We start from the raw sequence: 21,319 nt of genomic DNA on the forward strand, positions 1-21,319 counted from the left end.
ATTTATTAAAATATATTATTCCTGACTATTCTGAGGAGGGCTCCCTACCAGTCCAGAGGCACCATTTATTTATACTTTTGCACTCATTTAAAATGTGGAGATGGATCAAGGATATGGGTGGGTGGGTAGGCCTTCTTAAAAAGGGGAGGCCTTTAAGAGTTGATAGTATCTGTTATAAATTATTCACCTGTCAACATCAAAGCATTAGGCTGAATCACCCTGGGTACAAGGTTACCCCTGCCAGAGTACTCCATCTAAATGTATATCTCAAAGGCTTTGTCCACGATTCTACCAGAGAATATCCTAATGCCAAAAGTCCACCCTTTTCAGAGGGATATGGCTGACGCTCTGACATGTCAGCCTCAGAACAAGCCCATCCTGGTAGTAAGCCTTTTATCACATTTTCTTTCCAAAATCAAATTTTTCTGAAATCATAATGAAATATGTTGCTACGATTAAAGGGCAAATATTTAATGATTAAATATGACAATGTGCTTGTATATAGTCTATGCTCTAAAAATTGGAAGCTCTTTCACCGTTGATTTAAACACACGTAAAACAAAGTAAGAAGTTACACATGATATCACGTGTGCACACACGCACAGAGCTATCTTCAAAGTTAGTCATAAAAGAGGTATGACTTTTGCGTCCAGGTTCTGGTGTCTTGTTGGAAATCTAAAAGCATGTGTTACTTATTTTAAATTATGAATCATAAGATGGAAGATTTTGTCAATGTATAAGGTAAAGTCAGTCATCACACATCAATAAGGTTTTTAAAATGGCTATATTTCACTCAGAATGATATACATAAAAAGTAAAATAAGTATAAGGGAGAAAAGTCAGTTGATTATATCAAATATACAGTATTTTACAGGAATTGATAAAGGTGTCAGTTCTAGAGACAGATTCTATATCTGTATAAAATACAAATATCTGAATAAAATACACAGGTTGCTTAATTCCACAGGCATGTTAGTGAAATGAAGAAGCAGTTGGGCCACCATGCCTCAGACCTTCCTCATCCTGCATGCATTGCTCCACTGGAGAGGGGACAGGGTACAAAGGAACAATTAGAAAGAGGAAAGCGACCACAAAAGGAAGAACTGAGGAAAGAAAGAATCCCTGCTCAACTCTGCCCAATGACCCTGCTAATAAGGGAAAGCAAAGAGAATTAGTCAGAAGAAAATGGAACCAAAAGGAAGAATTAAAGTGTAAGAAAATCCCTGCTCAACTCTGCCCAGTGACCCTGCTAATAAGGGGGAAAAAAAGAAAATTAGTCAGAAGAAAAGGGACCCAAAAGGAAGAATTGTAGTATATGAGAATCCCTGCCCGATGACCCTGCAAATAAGGGAGAAGAAACAAAAGTATAGTGACGGGAAAGAGAGAAAAGTCATCCTCTCGCACCAGGAACCCCTCTAGACTGCTTCTCCTCCCCACGATGCCTTGGGACTGAGAGGGGGTGTTCTGACCTGAGTCCTCCCACCTCCCACCGCCTGTGTCAGAAGGATCAATGTCCCCAAGTTATAGATCGTAGACTTATAGCTGGAAGAGGTCCTAGGGGTCCTGTAGTCTGACACCTTCATTTTACATATGAGGAAACTGAGGCACGGCAGTAAATGCAAGTGGTGAAAAACAGAGACGGCACTTGAACCCAGGTGCAATGAATGAGGGGTGGGGAGGAGAGGTTATCTCCTACTGGGAATGTTCTTTACTAAAAGTAACATAAGAATCACCACAAAACTTAGAACTAGAGGGGACTCCATGAGTAGCACATGGCCTAGCTCTCTGCCTTCAAGCTGCTGGCGGAGCATTAGCCCCATTCTACAGAGAAGTCAAGTGAGGCCCAACTGGCAGTCAGGACTAGAAGCAGAATCACCTGCTCCCCAGCACAGTCCTTCTAAATATTTTTTGGAGGGTGTCCTACATCCATAATTTCATCCTGCAGAGAAGTGCCCTGTGAAATTTCCTCCTACTGATGCAAATCAGCAATTTACCTTCAAATTGTTTTCAAGAAAGTTACCTATGGGTTCCAATAAATGTAGTGATTTCCTGGGGGTCACACAGTTAGAATGCATCCAGAAGGACTTGAACCCAGGCCTCCCTGGCACCAAGGCTGGCCTGCTATCCACTTGCACTCCACTGTCCCTATAAAGCTGGGGCTCTCAACCTTGGTGTCATGGCCCTTTCCTCTGCAAAATGGTGAAGCCTCAGGACCCTTTCTCAGGATCAAATAAAATACACAGAATTACAAAGGAAACCAAAGGTTAGCAGGAATGAAGACCTAACGTTTTTTCCGTCTAAATTCCCAGATCCCCAGAAATCTATCCTCAGACATTTGTGGTCCCAAGTTACACACCCCTGTGCTAAAGAATCTGTCCCCTCCATATTTCACAGCTGGGTGGGAAAAGGTGCCTTAGCAACTCAATTCCTCTCTGAAATTAGTACTTGTTAAGAACCTACAACTCCCTTCACACTGCTCTGTCAGCACAGAGCTCCCAAGCAGCTTCTGACTGTCTTCGGCTTGAGGGCTAGCTGTAAGCTCCTGAGGGACACATGCCCAGCTCTGTGCTGGGGAGCAGTGAAGGATTACAAAGCTGTCTTAAATAATCTTAAAAGCACCACCCATTCACACACACACACATACACATGCGTGCAAAATGAGAGGAAACCAAAGGAAGCTAAATACTGTAACTCCTAAAAATGAATAAGGGGAAAGAACTGTCTGCTGGTTGTAGAACTATTCCTTTAAGTGGCTGGTACTGGCCCTTAAAAACTGTATCACACAGATATAAAAAAGGCACAAGAAAATGGGGGAAGGCGATGGGACATCACCCACTGCTTCGCCCGAGGGAACTCTTGGACTACAAGCGATCACGAGCAGAGCCCAAAGGGGAAACCCTCTGACAGCCTGCCACTGCTACCAGCCAAAGTCATCCCCTCTCCCAAACACAAAGAAGAAGCCTTGAATGGTGATAAAAATGACCGCATTGCCCGCCAACACCAGGCCACAGGCTCCCCACTTGATCTGAAATGCAAGAGAAGAAAGACCGTTACATCAGCCTGAATTTTATTCGCAGGCTACTATTTACAAAATCTTTGTGATTTTTACTCATTAAGAACGTCAAACCAAATACCGCACACAGATGCTAAAAGGCTGAACTATGGAGCTATTAGACTAATTACTGCTGCAATGGCTGCTAATTAAGCCTGATACCAACCTCAATGTTTTCTCCATTAGGCACATTTCTCCAATCTACTTTCCCCCCCAAAGGAGAGCATTGCACTAACTTAACAAAATGGGAAAAAGAGATAAATGAGGCCCGTCAGCATTCTGTGTACCCGGAGCTCTGAATCAGGATGGAAGATGGTTTTTTTGAGAAAACAATGTCAACAATAATCATTTGTGATGCATGGGCACATAGCTTTCTGGAGATGGGGAGTCTTAGATAATAGTGTAGGATGCTGACATTTTGTCTTAACAGACTGCAGACAGAGTGATGACAGGGCCCTCTAGTGGACATTGGTGTTTTAGCCGCTAGAGAAGGCTATGGACCCTTTCTCAATCCCATTTTTAAATGGATAAAGTAAAATACTGAGGATTGCAAAGAAAACAAATTATAATGAAATACAGTTACCAAAAAAATTTTTTTTAAGTTCATGCACACCAAATTAAGGACACCTTCACTAGAAAAATAGAAAATTTGACTCCAATGCAACTACCAGATAAGACAGATGATCATCAATTTAGAGCTAGGGGAAATCTTTGCAATTCATTCAACAAGTATATATTAAACTCCTACTGTATGCCAGGCCTACTCTAAGGGTTAAGCGTGTAAGAAAAAAACACAAATTAGTCTCTGTCCCCAAGGAATTTATATTGTACACATTTCTCTCTTTTTGTGTTGTCATTTTTAGTCAGGTCTAACTCTCCATGAGTCCTTTTTGGGGTTTTCTTGGCAGAGATACTGGAGTGGTTTGCCATTTCCTTTATCAGCTCATTTTACAGATGAGTTTAGGAGGCAAACAGGGTGAATGAAGTGACTTGCCCAGGGTCACACAGTTAGTAAGTGTCTCTGGCCAGATTTGAACTCAGGAAGATGAGTCTTCCTGATTCTAGGCCCAGCATTCCATCCACTGTGCCACAAATGAGGAACACTGATGTTCAGAGAGGTGTCATTTCCCCAGGGTTACACAGACAGTAAGTTACACAGAACTGAGATTTCCATACAGGTCCTCTGACTGTAAAACTGATATGCTTTGCACCATGCTAAAGATCACAAGACATAATGAAATGTTCATTGTAAGAAAAGGGAAAAGGGAAACCCTTAAGGAGAAATTTAAGAAAAGATGGTATAAGATAAGGCAGTAAAGATGTTGTGGAGAATCGGTGCTATGTCCAAAATCATTGCTCCTAATTGAAGTGAAATAGTGAGGTCAGAGGTGAAGAAAAGGCCAGAATTAAGAGGATGAGTGACAGGTTTTTGTGACCGGGGCCTCCCCCTCCTACCTCCAGCCCCGAGATTCAGTGGTTCTGGGTTTTGGTTTCTCTCTTTTCTGAGACACAAAGACTAATTCTATTCCCAACCCCGAGTAGAATGTGATCAGTTCAACAAACATGGTTTACCCCAGAGAAAAGATTAAGGAAAGAAGACAGAGAAGTGGTCAAGTGTCTGGAAGACCAGATGTGGAACAGGGATTAGCTGTGTCCCCCCTCACTAGGTTGGTAGCGAATGAACTTCTCCTTAGAATGCTTCCCTGACGGTCACAGAGAGCTGGATTCAGAGTTTCTTGACAATGAAAGCCCTCTGAGATGACCACACATTTATCTTCATGTATACCGTTATGTGCATTTGAGAGTGTGAGGTTCCTTGAGGGGCAGCTATGTGGGGCAGGGGACAGAGAGCCAGGACTGAAGTCAGGAGGATTCATCTTCTGACTTCAACTCTGGCCTCAGACACTTACTAGCTGTGCGACCTTGGGCAAGACACTTAACCCTGTTACCTCAGTTTCCTCATTTGTAAAATAATCTGGAGAAGAAAATGGAAAATCCCTCTTGTATCCCTGCCAAGAAAACCCCAAATGGGGTCACAGAGAGTCAGACACTCCTAACACAACAAGCTCCTTGAGGAGATGGAATGTCCTCTGCCCAAGGGTTAGCATGGTGCATAGCACCCTGAGGGCACTTCATAAGTAACTGTTGACTTGCCAAATGGGCAACTTGGGGTGTCTTGGGAAGTAATGAGTTCCTCTTCACTAAAGGTCCTCAAGAACAGGATGGTTGACCATTTATTTATTGGTGAGGGCCCACTCCTCTACTGCTACCTGATTTCAACTCCAAGAAAGGAAGATGCTCCTCCCAGGTTAAGCTCATCACTCTAATCCCAGCACCATGCTGCTCTGTTGTTTTTATTTTGTGGTTGTTTTTTGTCCATCACCCAGGGGTGATGCCTTGAATTGGATTTAAGGGAGGCCTAGCCACCCAAAGTCCTCAGCGTCACATTCTCCTCCAGAGTCATCAAAGGACAGGAGAGACAAAAGTGAAGATGCCTGGCGGTGATAACCCTGGAGGTTCCATCTCTAAGCTCTAAGTGCGCCAAAGCACCTGCTTCAGCTCATCCTGCTGGGGGGAGACTTCACATGCTTGGGGCAGACACCCCCCCTTACTCACTTTTGGGTTTGAGGACTATGGGTTACCTTCAGCTTGCTGAGATGGCTTAGCAGGTGTGGCCACTGCTCACACTACAGCTTCTTGGAGCCACAGGTGAGAGGAGAGTGCCAAGTAGACACCAAAGTTGGATAAGTGGCCCTGAAAAGGGCTTGGCTGACCCTCACACAGGGGGTGCTGGTCCTTCCTGAACACCCTGTGCCCCAAACTGCTAACTCAAATCGTGACCGGCACCACCTCCCTCAGCCTCCTTCTTCTGACTGGAGGACTGGGGAGTTCTCGAAGGTAGAGTACAAAAATCCTCCCAGAGCCTTCCTTTAGAGAGGGTAGGAACTAGACTCTTGGACCACTCTACTCTGCCTCTGCTATGTGGCCTGGCTTCAGGATGCCTCTTCATTATTTGTCCTTAGTCTCCCTCCAACCCCCCCCCCTTCCCTCCTTTCCTTCTTCCTTTTTATGCCATCTTTCCCCCTTCCTTAGATTATAAACTCCTCGAGGGCAGGGCAGGTCTTTCTTTTTGTTCCTGTATCCCCAGAATTTAGCACAGTGCTTCACATATAATGGGTGCTTAATAACTGCTTATTGGATTGCATTGCTGACTCTGTTGTCTTGGGAAGGAATTTGTTGATTCTTTGATTGTCTTTTCTAAGACAAAGAGAATCTTTGTACTAGATGGCTCAACAGTTTGTGATCAATTCTACAAAAATGTACTTATTAAGACAGATTGAGATCCCAGACTCCCAGAGCTGGGATGGGTCTGGGCAGATATTAAGTACAATCCATACCTACTCTACAGAGAAGAGGAAAAGAGAAAAGAAACAAAGGGGAGACAAAGGAATGGAACAACTTTGTTACCACCTTGTCAAATGTAGTATGCCTGGAGAGGGCACCTCACCTGCTGGATCCCAGGCTCAGAAATTCAGAGGCAGAAGGAAACTCCAAAGCCTTCAAGCCCAACTCCTTCATCTGACAGCTGAGGAAAGTGAGGCCCAAGTGGGGAAGCAACAGCTTCCTTTGGCAGATCTCTTTCTTTGGTCTTTGTATATTGAAATGTTTTTGTTTATTGATGACTAAGTTCATACTTAAAAAGAAAATTTTACAACATGGATTTTAAGAGAAAGTCACCTAATCTCTGGCCAGCCTCAATGACTTTATCTCCAAAATGGGGTTAACTACAGCATGTTGGGAGAATCAATGGGCAGGCTTATAAAGCAGTGTGTAACCTCTAAAGCACTCTCTGAATGTGATCTAGGATTTCCATATGGTGGCACAGTGGAAAGGGGGCTGGAACTGGAGTTGGAGGACCTGAGTTCAAATCTTGGCTGGGACTGATGCTTATTTTCTCTGTGGCCTTAGAAGAGTTACTCTTCGCATCAGTTTCCTTATCTGTAAAATGAGGGGCTGCCTTAGATGGCCTCCAAGACCTCTTCCTGTTCTAGGTCTGTGATGCTATGATCTCTCTATTATAGTTTTTATAAAATCTCATATAGAAAGTAATGTGGTATGACTAAGGACTAGAAGCAAGGTCAAGGTCAGATAGCATTCTGGAAATATCTCAGATTGGCTGATTTACAAACAAAGACTATGGAATAAAATATGCATGAATGGGTGGATAGATAGACTGAATGGATATGGAGAGAGACGGATATGGATAGATTGGTGGATAGATGGATGCATGGATGGGCGAATGGATGGATGGACAGATGGATGGATGGATGGACTGATGGGTGGATCAATGGATTAATGAATGGATAAATGGATATCGATAGACAGAGGAAGGAACATGGATAGATACATAGACAGACAAGTACCTCTGACCCTGAGAATTAAAGCTAAAATCCAAATGGGAAGGACTGAAAGTGAAGTCTCTGGATGACACAGACACAGCCCGATAGCTAGAAGAGATCTCTGAGGTCATTTGGTCCAACTTCCTCATTTTACAGATAAAAATCCAAGGAGTGAGTGACTTGTTCAAAGTCACACAGGTTTAAGAGGCAGGATTCCAGCCCAGGACCCCTGACTTGAAGGCCAGGGCACCTCCTCTTACACCAAGCCCCTAATCACACACAAAGCATTTCTTACCACAGAAACTCGAGCAAGGATGATAGGAAGTCCAAAGGCAGACACGACGATCCCTGTGGTGAAAAAGTATGCCAACTCCTGACAGGAGCTGCTGGAGGCATCGGAGTCATCCGTGGCTCTCTTGGCAATGAAGTGAGGGATGGGGGCGATAACATGAAAGATCAGAACGAACAGAGGCCAGTACACTCTGTCAGGGGTGAAGGAAAAAGAACAAAAAGTCAGAGTTGGCACAGGGGAAACCAGTGGCATCCCAAGGCCTCAGCTCATCCAAATCAGAGGGATCTCGTCAGGTCAAATGGTGCCGACTCAGCCCAAGTTAGTGAGAGGAGCCCCAGACTTGGACTCAGGTTAACTCGCTATTTTATAAACTCCCCTCCCAGGACACATGGCCCATGGAGGAAGCACAGGACTTGGGGACAGGAGGCCTCAGTTTTGGTCTGGCCCCTTCCAAGCTGTCGTCCCAGGCACATTATTTAACTTTTGTCTTCCTCGGGGTCCTCATCTGTGAAATGGGGATAATCACAGCATCTCCTTCACAGGGTTGCTGTGAGGTTCAAATGAGATAATACACACACGTAGCATTTTGCAGATATTTAAGGGCTCCATGGATATGAAACCTTTTATCCTAGATGCACGCTCATGTACTCCCTCACTCCTTAACTCAAGGGGCTGTCTATTTCCCCTAGGATCCAGTACAGTCTCCCCTGTCTGGCATGTACAATCCTTCCTGACCAGGCCCCTACCTACCTCCCCAGGCTTATTTTGGGTCATTTCACCTTCACTCACGCAACAGTCCAGACAAACTGGCCTTCTGGCCCTTTCTCACACAGGATACCTCCCACCTTCATGGTCACCAGTGCTTGGGAGACACTCCCTCCTGACATGGTCTTTCTTCTTAAAATCGCTAGTTTCCATCAGAGCTTTCCTCAAGCTCACAGGGTCTAGTGGCATCTTTCCTGATCCTCTCCCACCTGCAAAAATAACCTGCATTGCATGGATTCAGAAGTGTTCATGACATCTCCTTGGATGGTATGTTAACGGTTTTATTTTTGCTTCCGTATCCTCAGGAACATGTTATTAAAAGGCAAGAAAGATTCCATTCTTGAGGCTGTTACTTCAGTAACAACAATTTTCAATTCCATTCAATCTAATCATCATTTGTTAAGCAACTTGGTGCAAGGCCCCATGCCAGGTTCTGGGGATACAAAGGCAAATCATGAAATAATTTCTGCCTTCAGGGAACTTACATTCTCCTAAAACGTACTCAGATTAGCAAATACAAAGTAATTCAAACAGGGAGATGGCATTCACAATCAAGAGAATTAAGGCAGATTTCAAGGTAATGATGCCTCCCCCCTATCACTGGAAATCTCATCACCAAGCAGACTGGGGCAGCTGGGGAGACTGCACACCCTTCTCAGCTCCCTCAGTGGCCCCTGACAGGAGGGCTGGAGGGGGGAGGAGAGCTCTCCTTTAACTTCCCAGGTGATTCCACAGGGCTTAATACAGCACAGAGTAGGTACTTAATGAATGTTAATTGAATTGAATTGATTAACGTGACAAGGCAGGAAAGGAAGGCTGAAGTCAGACTATACAGGGCCTCAAAATAGAGACTGAGAAGTCTGTAATTTGACCTATAAAGAATAGGGAGTCATGGAGGGTTCTTGAGCTCTGGAACAAAACACACTTAGGAAGATAAGTGGCAGCTCTAGGAATTGGAGCAGGAAGAAGCTGAAAACGGATTTCTGTGTTTTGGATTAGGCCTATAATTTCATCGAGGTAAGGAACTCCCACTGAGGAAATCCTCTCTACCGGTTTGAGTAGTAACTGTCCTAGAATGTAATACCTCAAGGAGCTTCCTCAGGCACTGAGGGCTTAAGTGGCACAAAGCCAGTATCTGTGGGAGGCAAGATATGAACCAAGAGGTCTCGCCCTCCTGCCCACTCTGGGGAACCTGACCCTTTCTCCTCCTGGGCTCCAATCTGGGGCCTGTACTGTTAGGGCATGCTCATGCATCTAATCTGACTCCAGGCCCGGGGTCACTTCCCCTCTGCCAAGCTGCTGAGTGGGACTGCCCCTCCCCACCCCCCCACCATCACCCAACTGTCCCACTCAGGAATCACAATCAGATCAACACTAACGGAGGCTGGAAAGGATTCGATCTATCGATCTAAGCCCCAGGCAGCTACAGACCAAGACACACCTGTCCAGACTCCACTGCCTATAGATGCTTGCTTCCCCTCAAAGGACATGGGTTCCCTGAGGGAAGGGGACTGTATCACTTTTACATTTGCATCCCCAGTACACAGTACAGCAAATCCATACTCACTTTTTCATTCATTCGTTTTCACCCATTAATTAATTCCTGACTACAAAGCCTGCTCTCCAGCCCTGATGGCACCCTGCCTTTCCTCAGATAATAAAATACACCAGAACCATTCATCCAGCCTGGGCCCTCCTTCATACACAGGGATCCTGCTCTGAATCAGAGGAGCAGGACAAGTTTGTTTTCAGAAGCAGTGATGGTTTACTGTAGATTTACTGCAGCTGGGGGGGGGGGGGGGGCACATCGTTCAGGCCGCCTTTTGAGGTTCCTCGCCTTACAGTCATTTGTGAGGTGGTTTCTCCAGATTAGCAGAAGTGACTTTTCTCCTATATGAATGAATGCCCACCCATTCATTCATCCAGTATGTAACAGACAGAATTAAATTTTCTCTTGTATGAAGCTAATAGAGCCTGGATGGGTGAAATTTCACACACACATATTCACACACACACTCACACACATACACACACACAGTCGTGCACGTGCACGAGCACACACACACACACACACACACACCCCAGGGTTACACTGATGGCCTGCAGGAGCAGTACCATCATTTAGAGCCCCAGGGCCCAGAATCAATCCCAATCCTGATACGACCTACATCAAATCTCTTCTTTCGCTCTTCCTCACAAGAAAGCCCCATCTCTGGAGTTTTGCCTTTGTGCTGGCTCTCTCCCATGCCTGGAATGCCCTCCTTCCTCAACTCTATGCCTCAGTTTCCCTCAGGAGTTGGTTCAAATTCCACCTTTTGCAGGTAGCCTTTCCTGGGCCCCCAGTCAGACCCTCCCCTCTCAGATGACCTTCCAGCTAGGGTGGGCATATTTTCTTTGTACTAACTTATGTATGTGTCACCTTCCCCATTAGAATGTGAGCTCCTTGAGGAAAGAGAAGGGTTTTGCGGCTCTTTGTAACCTCAGTACTTGGCACAAAGTCAGACACATGGTAAACACTTAAATGCTTGTTCACTAATTAACATCTCTAAGGTTCAGTGTCTTCCTTTACCAACAGGCTGATCCCTGAGCTCCCCTTTGCCTCCAGATTCAAAGATCCTGGGCACAAATGGAACCACAGCCTTGGCCAGGTGAGCTAAAGTGACCCAGACCCACAGGCGGCCTTGATGCGTCTGACTGAGAAAGGCCTGGAGAACAGATGAGAGAGCTTTCCGAAGGATGGGGACCACTTACCCATAATCCTCCAGGGCACACCCCAACATCAAAAAAGTCAGTCCGATGGCTCCAGTGAAGGACAAGACAACAAGAGCTGTGGGGAACAAGGCGGAGGCAGAGCTAAGTTGGCAATTCTGTGTTTCATTATTTTAGGATTTTCCATTCAAAATTCTCCTTTTGCCGTTTCTCATAAGTGGCACAGGACTGTAAAAACACTGATGTAGAACTCAGTGGAAACTTATAGGCCACGGAATCCTATCCTTTCTCTTGAAAGAACACTGATCTAGAGCTCAGTGGAAACTTATAGGCCATGGAATCCTATCCTTTCTCTTGAAAGAACACTGATCTAGAACTCAGTGGAAATCTTTTCTCTTGACAGATGAGGAAGCTGAGGCCCAGGGAGGTTGAGTCAATTACCCAAAGGTCACACATCTATCTCGGATCTTCAGGCCTCTTCATTAACTGCCTCCATGCCTAGAAAACTCTCCTTCCTCTCCTCAGTCTCATAGACCATTAGAACTATGTAAAAATGGACTGCCGTTCTTTGGGGTGAGTTTCCCATCCCTGGAGGTCTTCAGGTAGAGACTGGAAGATCACCAGCTAGGAAGGTTGCAGTGGGATGGAGCAACGCCTCTGAAATTTACTAATTATGTAATTCTGAGCAGGTTTTCCAAGCTTACTTCTCAGTCTTCCTGTCTGTAAAATGGGGCTATCTCTACTACCTGACAGAGTCAGAACACATGGGAGGTAGATCTAACATGAGACAGCTGTTGCTGGGGTCCTGGTCAGATTAGAAGACTCCTGAAAGATTCTCCCACTCTAGGATTCTCTTAAAACCTTCCCATTTCTGTGTCTCAGGGGGTGTAATGGAGAGATGCTGGGTCTGAATTATGAAGACCTGAGTGCGAATTCTGCTTCAGTCACTCACTAGCTGTATGATCCAGGGCAGTCACTTCCTCATCAGTAAAGTGGAAATAGCCCCTCCCTCCAGGATTGTCAGGAGGATCAAAAGCCCGTACCTCCAAAGAGCTTTTCAAACTTCAAAGCTTTAAATCAATGATTCGAAGGTACACTGAATGCAACAAGTGCCTAATGTGTGCTGATCGAATGAATCAATGAGAAAGCTTCTTCTAACCTAAAAAAGTTTTCCATAGACTACATTTTCTGTGCTTTTCTGATCTCTTTTTTATGCTGGTATAGTCATGTAGGAGATCACTATTCTTGTTCTATTTCTTTGGAAAAGATATATTTTGTCAAGATGATTTTATTTCATGAACTAAAATTCCTGTCTTCTGGTTTTACATGTGCCAGTTTCATTAAATTTATAGACAACATGTTTATATTTTTTTGACTCAAATTTTTCCTTTTACATTTTGATAAGACATTGTTAAGGAAAGGAGCTGGATCTGTGATTTCATGGGTATAAGGAAGTCTCAGAAGAGGAAACTCTTTCCAGAAAAGCAGATAGCACCTTCTCTGTAACCTATAGTCTTTGAGATTTGTCTAGGCTCAAGGTCACATGGCTCCTATGTATCCAAGACAGGACTTGAACACAGGTCTCCCTGGATCTAAAGCTGGCTCTCCACATACTACACCAAACTGACCTTGCTGTGATCCTAAAAAAAAAAAAAAAATTTTTTGGAGTAATATTGCTAGATTTCTTTAAAATTTATCCAGATCTATGGAGATCATCCAGGGCAGTAGGATCCAACTCAAACAGAAATGAGCCAACAGTACATAATGATCCATGCCAGACACACTGAACTGGAAAACCACACAGTAACATTATCTATGTTCCACTGCATTTGTATTTACTTGGTTAAACATTTCCCATTTACATTTTAATCCGGTTTGGCCACCAGCCAGCAAGTGTCTGACACCCCTGATCTAGGACACCCTTCCATTTCACAAATGAGGAACTCGAGACTTACAAAAGGCTTCCTTAGTGACTCTCCTACAGGCACCAACTGATACATTTGAAAATTAATGTAAACTGAGAGGCAATGATTTGAGCATGATCATTAAGTTAGGCTAGCAGCAACCAATAAATTGGATCAATTGTTGTTGAATCATTTCAGTCATGTCTGAAAATACTGGCAAAGATACTGGAGTGATCTGTCATTTGCCACTCCAGAAATTGGGTCAATGGCCTCTCAACGGCCAAAGATTCTAAGGTGGAATTCAGGAGTTCACCAGCCTTCAGATGTTTGGGGAGGTACAAAAGAACCAGTAATGGAAAGCATTAAACAATATGATCAGTTACAAAATCCGAAGTATGACAGATGATAAAAAAACAACATGACTGGATGGAAGTCAGGAATGCAGGGTTAGCAACAAGCCCTCCTTCTATCTTGTTGCTACAGAAAGCTCCCTGGTGGTGTCCACCTACACAGATAACAGTCCAGACTTTCTTGAAGGACAGACAGTATTGCAGACTTCCCGGCACCCATCTACATCTTGCATGGCTTATTATCAAAACAACAGGTCTCCCTTAATTGTACATGGGCAGTAAGACATGTAGGAACAATCTATTCTTCGAATTAGGGTGATTTATGAGACAACTTAGGTGAGAGAGGAAAACGAAATGTCCAAACTTAACTCAGAGACAAAGAAATGTGGCTTAGACAATTTTTCAAAATGTAGGAGGGGATTACAAAATGGAATCAGAATCAAGTTGATTTTCTCACTAGCATCAGATAACTGGTGTGGCACATAAGTAGGCCAGCAACCTTGTGATTTCCAAGAACAGCCCCTTTTCACCACATAATGTATATCTATAATTTTCATATTCCTAGTGATGGGGTATAGGCTCTGGGAACCCCCTTGAATCTTCCTACTGGATGAAGCATTTGCCTGAGGCCATAAGCATGTCATTATGCTAGGCTCAAATCCTCTTTTACTCTTCTTTTTTTTTAAGCAATCAGGGTTAAGTAACTTGCTCAAAGTTACACAGCCAGTTATTTCTGGGTGTGGTGCTGAGTATTTGAGCCCAGATTTGATCCCCAGGTCATCCCGACACTGGGGTCGGTGCTCTTACTTGCTGTGCTACCTGGCCGCCCCCTCTTTTACTCTTAACCTAGCCTAGCCCTCCATTGTCCAGCTGCTTTCCACCCATTATCCTATCAAAATACTTATACCCAAACCTGTTACCCTGGAACTAGCTTAGCCCTCCATTCTCTGTCATCTACAGGTAGCCTTCGGCTGTTTTCCACCCTTAATCCCATTCCTGGAGTCTGACCAGAAGATCCTCCTCAAGACCCTCCCCAAACCCCTCTTCTAAAACAACCCTAGATCTCTCCCAGTCTTTCTATATATAGGATCAATCTTGCTTCTATAAAGGTGCCAGACTCAGTCTGTGTCAGATTGTTCTAGCCAACTTGTCTACACAAGCATCACAAACACTTGAGCTCCTTAAGAGTCTATCCATTATGGCAAATCTTTAATAAACTTTCTTTTTCTTTGACAGAGAGGCTTGAGTGGAATTCATTTGGCAGGACACGGCATGTTGGTATTTTGGGGTCTCATGCACCCCTAAACCCCAAACCTAAGCACTAGGATCTCTAATTCCCTCTATCTGGGTGCCCCCCTCATTCCTCTGACAGTTCTGAACCCCTTGATGCTCTACCAGTACAGTGACCAAACCCAAACCAAACAAAATTATACCTTGACCAATATTCATTGAGATGCTTAGTGTAGTAATTGAGATGCTTACTGTGGTCCTTTAATGGTCACCAGTAGCACAGCCCAATAGAAATCCCAGTTCAAAATCAATGATCTGATCTGTACATAGGAGAATCTCATAGCTTTGACTTCACAGCCTCGACATGGGCGAACTGAAGGCCTTCTCCCTGGCAGAATCGAAAGAATTAGAATGGAAGGGCCCAAAGAAAGCCTCTAGCTCAGCCCTCTCATTTCACAGACGAGGACACGGAGGCTAAAACCTGTGTGCCCAGAGTTTGGAGGAAACAACTTCTCCAACCTTAGGGTTGCTGTTTCTGGTTATCATTAGGCCTGGTTATTATGAAGTTAGGGCTATTATTTTTGGTCCAAGAAAGGGAGCTACAGGCTTGGGTAGAATGAAGACAGACTCTCCATCCACATTCTTTTCTCTGTCAGGGAGGCCTCTACTAGTTTAGTTTTCTGGTCCCACTCAGGCATTCGGCCTCCAGGAGACTAATAGATATAATTATATCTATTATAATATTTTATAATTATATAATATTATAACCATTATATATATTTTATAGTAATAATAACTATTATATAATAACTAATAGGTATCTCCAGTCCTACCAAGAAGGTTTGATGAGATTAACTACTGGGAAACACTGGGACACAAATACTAACAAGTTACCCCACGGTTAAGACCTTCTCTTCCCTTTCCTCCCCACAAATCACTGGGCATCCTGTTCCTTTTTATTATTCACCCTCCCAAGTCCGGGAAAGTAGCCAAGCAGCCCCGCCCAACAGGCTCCTTTTGCCTCTGTCCCCAAGGCTGTGCAAAACCCTATTTACATTAGTCTCCCTTTTGCTCTAGGGGGCTCCTTAGCCCAGAACCTGGACTTAAGTAAGTGCTTAATAAATATTTACTAATTGACTGATTGAGGCAAAGGGACTAAGACAGGAGGAATTATTCTCCAGGAGGTTCTTAGGACCACTGGGCTGAGAAATTCCTAGAATTCAGTGTTCTCATTTCATAGATGAGGCAGGGTTAGAATCTGAACCAAGGACCTCTCGAACACCATGCCGATGTTCACATGACGTTCCTAGGGTAGTTTCAATTTTAAAGTGCCCATGAAAATGGTTTTTAAAGATGGCAAGAAAGGGCAGAAAAATGGTTTCAGCCCAACATAATAAAAGTGTGTGTGTATGTTTCAAAATAAAAATTGAGAAGATCCCCCAAAGGACTATGGAGAAAGTTACTGAAGACAGGCCAGCAATCAATCAACAAGCATTTAAGTGCCTCCTACGTGTGACCATTTAAAACAAACAAGGGGGCAGCATACTAGCCTAGCATTCTCTAAATATGCCAAGGCTTTCCTTGACACTATGATATTGGCTGTGGACCAAAGGCACCAAGTCAATTAGCTTCTCATTGCCACAGTTATTTTCTAAATCTCCCTGTTATAAGCATGGATCAAAGGGGAGGAACGTCCAGACTGACAAAAATGCAGGTCTAGTTCCTCGAATAGAAATTGGAACTTGAGTGCTACATTGAAGTCACAGCTAGAAACAATGGGTACAGTGGGAAGCACACACTCTCTGGAGTTCAATGGTTGGGGTTCAAATGCCACCTCGACTGCTACTTTTTGGCTGTGGGACCTTGGACAAGTCACCCCTGGTCCAAATCTATGATCCCCACCATTTATTCCCTCTGGGACTTTGGGCAAGTCTGGCCCTCTAGGCTGCTGTCCATAGAGCATCCAAGCTATATTCTAGGAAGCTTTAGGATTCAAATTCTGTATCTGGAAAATGAGGAAGTTTGGACCAAATAACTTCTGGGGTCCCCCCCCCTGCCCAGCTCTAGGCTCAGAAGCCAGTGTGACAGGAAGGCTCAGTTGCATGGACAGAAAACTGGCCCTTCTTATTTTTCATCTTCTCGTGGATCTCCCTCCCCAAATCTTCTCTCCTCCCAAACAAATCCAGACCTTGCCTTCTCAGGCCTTATTCCCCCTCCTTCCCACTGCCAGCTAAGATCTCTACTTCTTCCTGGTCACATGCTCCCTTGACGTCTTTGCTTTGGGTTTAAGAGTTACAAAGTTAGGAGGGAAGGAGCCGTCTGTAATAGGGCTCTTTTTTCTGCATCAGTTTCTTCTGGCTTATATTTGACATGGGGAATAGTTGAAGAACACGATGATGACAGACTGAAATTAAAATTGAAAAGCAAACCAGAAGATAATCTGGGCTAATTTCTGGTGGAACACAGCCTCTGAGCTGCTGCCTGGGGACAAGCAGAATTCATCAAGCAAGGGCATCCCAAACCTTCATTTTCTATCTCCTTGTTTCAGTTCAGACAGTCCCTTCACCAACACTGATAGCAGCCTTACCACTCTTCCCGCTTCATCTGTAAGAGAGACGGTGACACAATTCACTGCCCTGCAGCAAGCTTCTCTGAACTTAGCTCAGATGGGCAGCCCAGAAACCGTCAAGAGGCTTATAGATTCTTGTTATGATGATGCATGTAAAGCACTATAGAAATGGGAGCTGCCAATATTACATCGCACTTGTTTCCATTAGAGAAGCCATGCAGGAGAGTGGCTAAAGAGACAGACTTGGAGTTAGAAACAACACTTGGCTCCCAGTCCCATTCCGACGTCGTCTTCAACCGGCCGGGACTTCAGACCCTCAACTCTCTTCTGTTAGCCTCCTCCTGAAGTGCACAGAGCGCCAGGCCATCGACCTGAGTCCAAATCTGACCTCCGACATTTCCTAGCTGTGACCCTGAGCAAGTCACTTCACCCTGTTTGCCTCAATTTCCTCATCTGTAAAATGAGCTGGAGAAAGATAGGGCAAACCACTTCAGTATCTTTGCCAAGAAAACTCCAAATGGGGTCACAAGAGTCACACATTACTGAGATGGCCGAGCAGAAATGTGTGACCATCTACAAATCACCTCTCTGGGTTCTAAGGTGACGACTCTCTAGAACTATAAATTGGCAAGAGGTGAGACTTCGAATTAGTGAAGGGGCTTTGTCGAGAGCACCCTCTCTCAAAGAAACTCCAGACCCGGGCCCCTGTCCCATAGGACCACAGACTCAAACTAAGAGGTGGCAGGGACCTGAGAAGCCATACAGTCCAACCCCCTCATTTTACAGACAAGGAAACTGAGGCCAAGGGAGGTGAACGGCAGGCTTACCGCCCCACAGGCAGTGAACAGCTAGCCAGGACGGGACCCCAGGCGCTCTCTCCCAGTCCACCAGGCGTCCCAAGTGTGCACGCCCAGTTTGCTGAGACTAAGGGACTTGAAGCAACTTGACCAGCGTGAGCTCGAGTCCGGAATCTTGAGCTGGGCTCCCTTTTCACTCCTGCCCCAGGACACCTCCTCCTCCTCCCACCCCCGGGGCTCCCGCGAAAGGTGCGGCAGCGCTCGCTGGACTACGTGCACCCGGGGCAGGATGAGGAAAGGGAAAGGATGACGGTGGGGAGGAAGGAGCGCTCTCGGGGATGGGAGGGACGCGCGGCTGTTCCTGGGGCGCAGGGAAGGCTCCCCGGGCCAGCCGCAGGGCCGGGGCCCCCCGCAGGGATCGCGATCGGGACAGGGGAGGAGCAAGAGGTACCTTTAATCCCGGCCATATCTCCGGAGCGGGAGCCCACTGGCTTCCGGCTTCCTGCTCCAGCCCGGGGCAGTCCCCGCCTTGTCTGAGCGAGTGCCTGGCGGGGCCAGCCCGGCCCGCCCCACTCGGGCTCTCCGGGTCAGAGCCAGATCCCGCCCCCTCACCTCCCCGTCTTCCCCAACCTGACCACGTCTAGCAGCATCCCCGGAGAGGAACCTCCCCTTCCCCCCACCTCCTGTATTCCTTCCCTTCACACCCCGTCTGACCACGCTTCGTAGTATGCCTGTGGGACTGCCACACCTTTGGCTCGGAGTCTGCCCCCTCAGAGGCACCCCCATCCGCCACCAAATCCTCAGCATCCCTAGAGGAGCGCTCCTGCCCCAAGGGACGAATTCCCCCTCATCTCGCTCCACCCTCCCCGCAGCATCCCACATGCTCCCCTCTCTTCCCCAAATTTCCCCACTACCCGGACGCCCTCCTGGCCACACCCGCCACATCCCGTTTGGGGCAAAGCCCAGCTCTCCAGTACGGAGCCGCCCCCTCGGACCCTCATTCTGCCTCCTTCAGTTTGACAGCCCCCTCTCCCGCAGCATCTCGCTAAGGGCAATATCCACCTCGCACCCCACCCAGCTCCCCGGCTGGGAGTCCCCTTTGGATCGCCCCTCCCCCAGTCTGGCCAAGCTCCCACCGCCAGCCACCCCAACAGCTACATCCGGATCCCAGAGCATGGCCTGCCCAGGACGCAGCGGCCGCCCACCCGGGTCCCCATCTTGACCCCGCCTTGTCTCCAGCACAGAGCCCTCCTCTTCCGTCCATCCTACCAGCTCCTCGTCCTGTGAGCCCGAGCAGTCATCGAGCTCAGATCTCGCCCCTCCCGACCCCGGAGAATTTGTTTCTGTACCTGGTCAGAGCCCTCCACTGGGCCACGAGGTCAGCTCCGGAGCCTTCGTCTTCCTTCCCCATCCTTCAGCTCGCCCATTGCCCACCTCATCTGAACCCCATAGAAACCCACGAGCAGGCCCCAGCCTTCTTCCCGCCTCAGGGAACCGAGCCAGCTCCCGCCCCAAATCCATCCCACCAAGAGCTCCCCGTCCCTGGCCGGCCCAATCAGAACCCAGCGCTGCCTATGAGCTTCCTACCCTACCCACCCCCACCCCGGTCTGGGAGGGGAAAGTTGAGAGCTGCCTTGGACACAGCTATTGTTAAAGGAGGCCGAGAACTCCTAGAATGAACGAGAGGCGGGATGAGAAGGAACTGAAAGGATCTTTGCAACAAAAGCAACGAATTTGGGACTGAGAGTGGAAAAGGAGAGAGAGTAGAGAGCCTTGGGCGGGTCCCTCGCCGCGCTCACACACAGCTTTCCTGACCACTGAGGCCGGCTGGTGTAATGGAGAGAGGGCCAGGCTTGCCTAAGGGAGCTCAGCTTCCGTCCTCCCTCCCTCACTACGAGCTCGGTGACCTCGGGCCAGTGACTTCAACTTGCAGGGATCCCGAACAACTCTTAGAAACTGACCCAGCAACTAAACTGTTCATCGGTATTGGTGGAAAACTTTCCAGCACCGGCAGATCCCTATAGCTACCGTCAAATCACAACTCCGGCGAAGCCCAATCCCATCATTCCTTATCTCCCGGGATCGTAGATCTAGAAGGGACCTTCAAGGTCCTCACTTTACAGACGGAGAAACTGAGTCCCACAGAAATGGAGAGTCACATAGCCCAAAGTCGTGTAACTCATAATAGGCAGAGGCAGCATTTGAACTCAGACCCTGGTATTCCAAGGTCAGCTCAGCTTTTCCACTGCAACAGGCTGCTTTCCTATGCCTGTTGCAGAGCGTCAGCATCCTTCGGAAAGGTTTGTAGCCGCTACCGACACTTACCAGTTTCTCACTGCCGTTGATGAAAATAGTTCAGGGGGAACCAGTTCTAATGAGTTTTGGAGAGCAGGAGTCTGCTTTCCTCTCAGCTCTACCATCCCTTGCAGCACCACAGCCCACACTGTTTCTTCAGAAGGAAGGACTGGCTGGTCTTCCACCTCCTCCCTTCCTTCTTCTTCTCTTACTCTCTCCCTCAGAACACCAGAAAACTAATGAGCCGGGAAAACGTGTTTTTAACTAGGTCTTCTCGGTTCATTTTGCCCTTGATAATGGAGTACATAGGTTTTCCAAGGAGCTGTTTCCATTTTCATTGAAACTCTAATTTCCTTCAAGTTTGGGGGATAACAACACTGCCTAGAACTTTGCTGGTAAAACCAGTCCTGTCCTGAAGGCTTTCATTGAAGACCCTTGGAAGACAACCTTACTCTTCTAAACACTTGTCATTGTTGTGTCCAACTCTTTGTGACCCCATTTGGGGTTTTCTTGGCAAAGATGCTGGAGCCGTTTTTGATAGTTAGTAAGTGTCTGAGGCTGGATTTGAAGTCAAGTCTTCCTGACTCCAGGCCCAGAGAATTCTATCCACAGTATCACCTAGCTGTCCTACGTCATTATGTGACTATCAGCAAAGTTCTTAATCTGTCTGGGCCTCATTTGTTTGCTGAACTTACCTTGTACTGTTTCCAGGGCTTCAGCTTGGGTGGGCTTGTGATCTTGTGAATGAAAGGGCTTTCTCTGTCTCTGCTGATGGAAGTCCAACTGTGCCTCCCCATTCTCCATGATTCAAGTTCATGTTCTCTCAAAGATTTCTAGATCCTCATAGGTGCCCCACAACGGAGCAGCCCAAAGTGCTAGAGGCCTTCCTCTCATTCATTTTACATTTCCTAGGCACCAGTGAAGTATTCTGGGTTTGAATCCTTTGCCTTTGCTCT

General features: G+C 46.4%; 1 protein-coding gene across 2 annotated transcripts; it reads right to left on the minus strand.

Annotated features, from left to right (window-relative positions):
- Positions 1-765: 765 nt before the first annotated feature.
- Positions 766-19,574, minus strand: LOC138164890 (leptin receptor gene-related protein). Of its 2 annotated transcripts, none has more exons than XM_069092830.1 (4): positions 19,418-19,574; positions 11,261-11,336; positions 7,748-7,934; positions 766-3,025 (listed from the first exon to the last, which is right to left on the minus strand). In XM_069092830.1, the coding sequence occupies exons 2-4, from the start codon at positions 11,287-11,289 to the stop codon at positions 2,918-2,920; spliced, it is 324 nt and encodes a 107-aa protein (XP_068948931.1). In that variant the 5' UTR covers positions 11,290-11,336; positions 19,418-19,574; the 3' UTR covers positions 766-2,917. The 2 variants fall into 2 exon arrangements, with proteins under 2 accessions (XP_068948931.1, XP_068948930.1); XM_069092829.1 differs by lacking the exon at positions 19,418-19,574 and adding an exon at positions 18,520-18,651.
- Positions 19,575-21,319: the final 1,745 nt, after the last annotated feature.

Source organism: Petaurus breviceps, unplaced genomic scaffold (assembly GCF_028583685.1).
Source record: "Petaurus breviceps papuanus isolate PSGF00001 unplaced genomic scaffold, PetGlider_PUasm1.0 207, whole genome shotgun sequence".
Taxonomy (NCBI): domain Eukaryota; kingdom Metazoa; phylum Chordata; class Mammalia; order Diprotodontia; family Petauridae; genus Petaurus; species Petaurus breviceps.

Coding starts and splice junctions, on each gene's coding strand:
- LOC138164890 (XM_069092829.1), bottom strand. Junction 7,935..11,260: donor TGTGCCCTGGAGGATTATGG/GTAAGTGGTCCC, acceptor CACCCCTGACAG/AGTGTACTGGCCTCTGTTCG. Junction 3,026..7,747: donor TCCTTGCTCGAGTTTCTGTG/GTAAGAAATGCT, acceptor CTTGCATTTCAG/ATCAAGTGGGGAGCCTGTGG.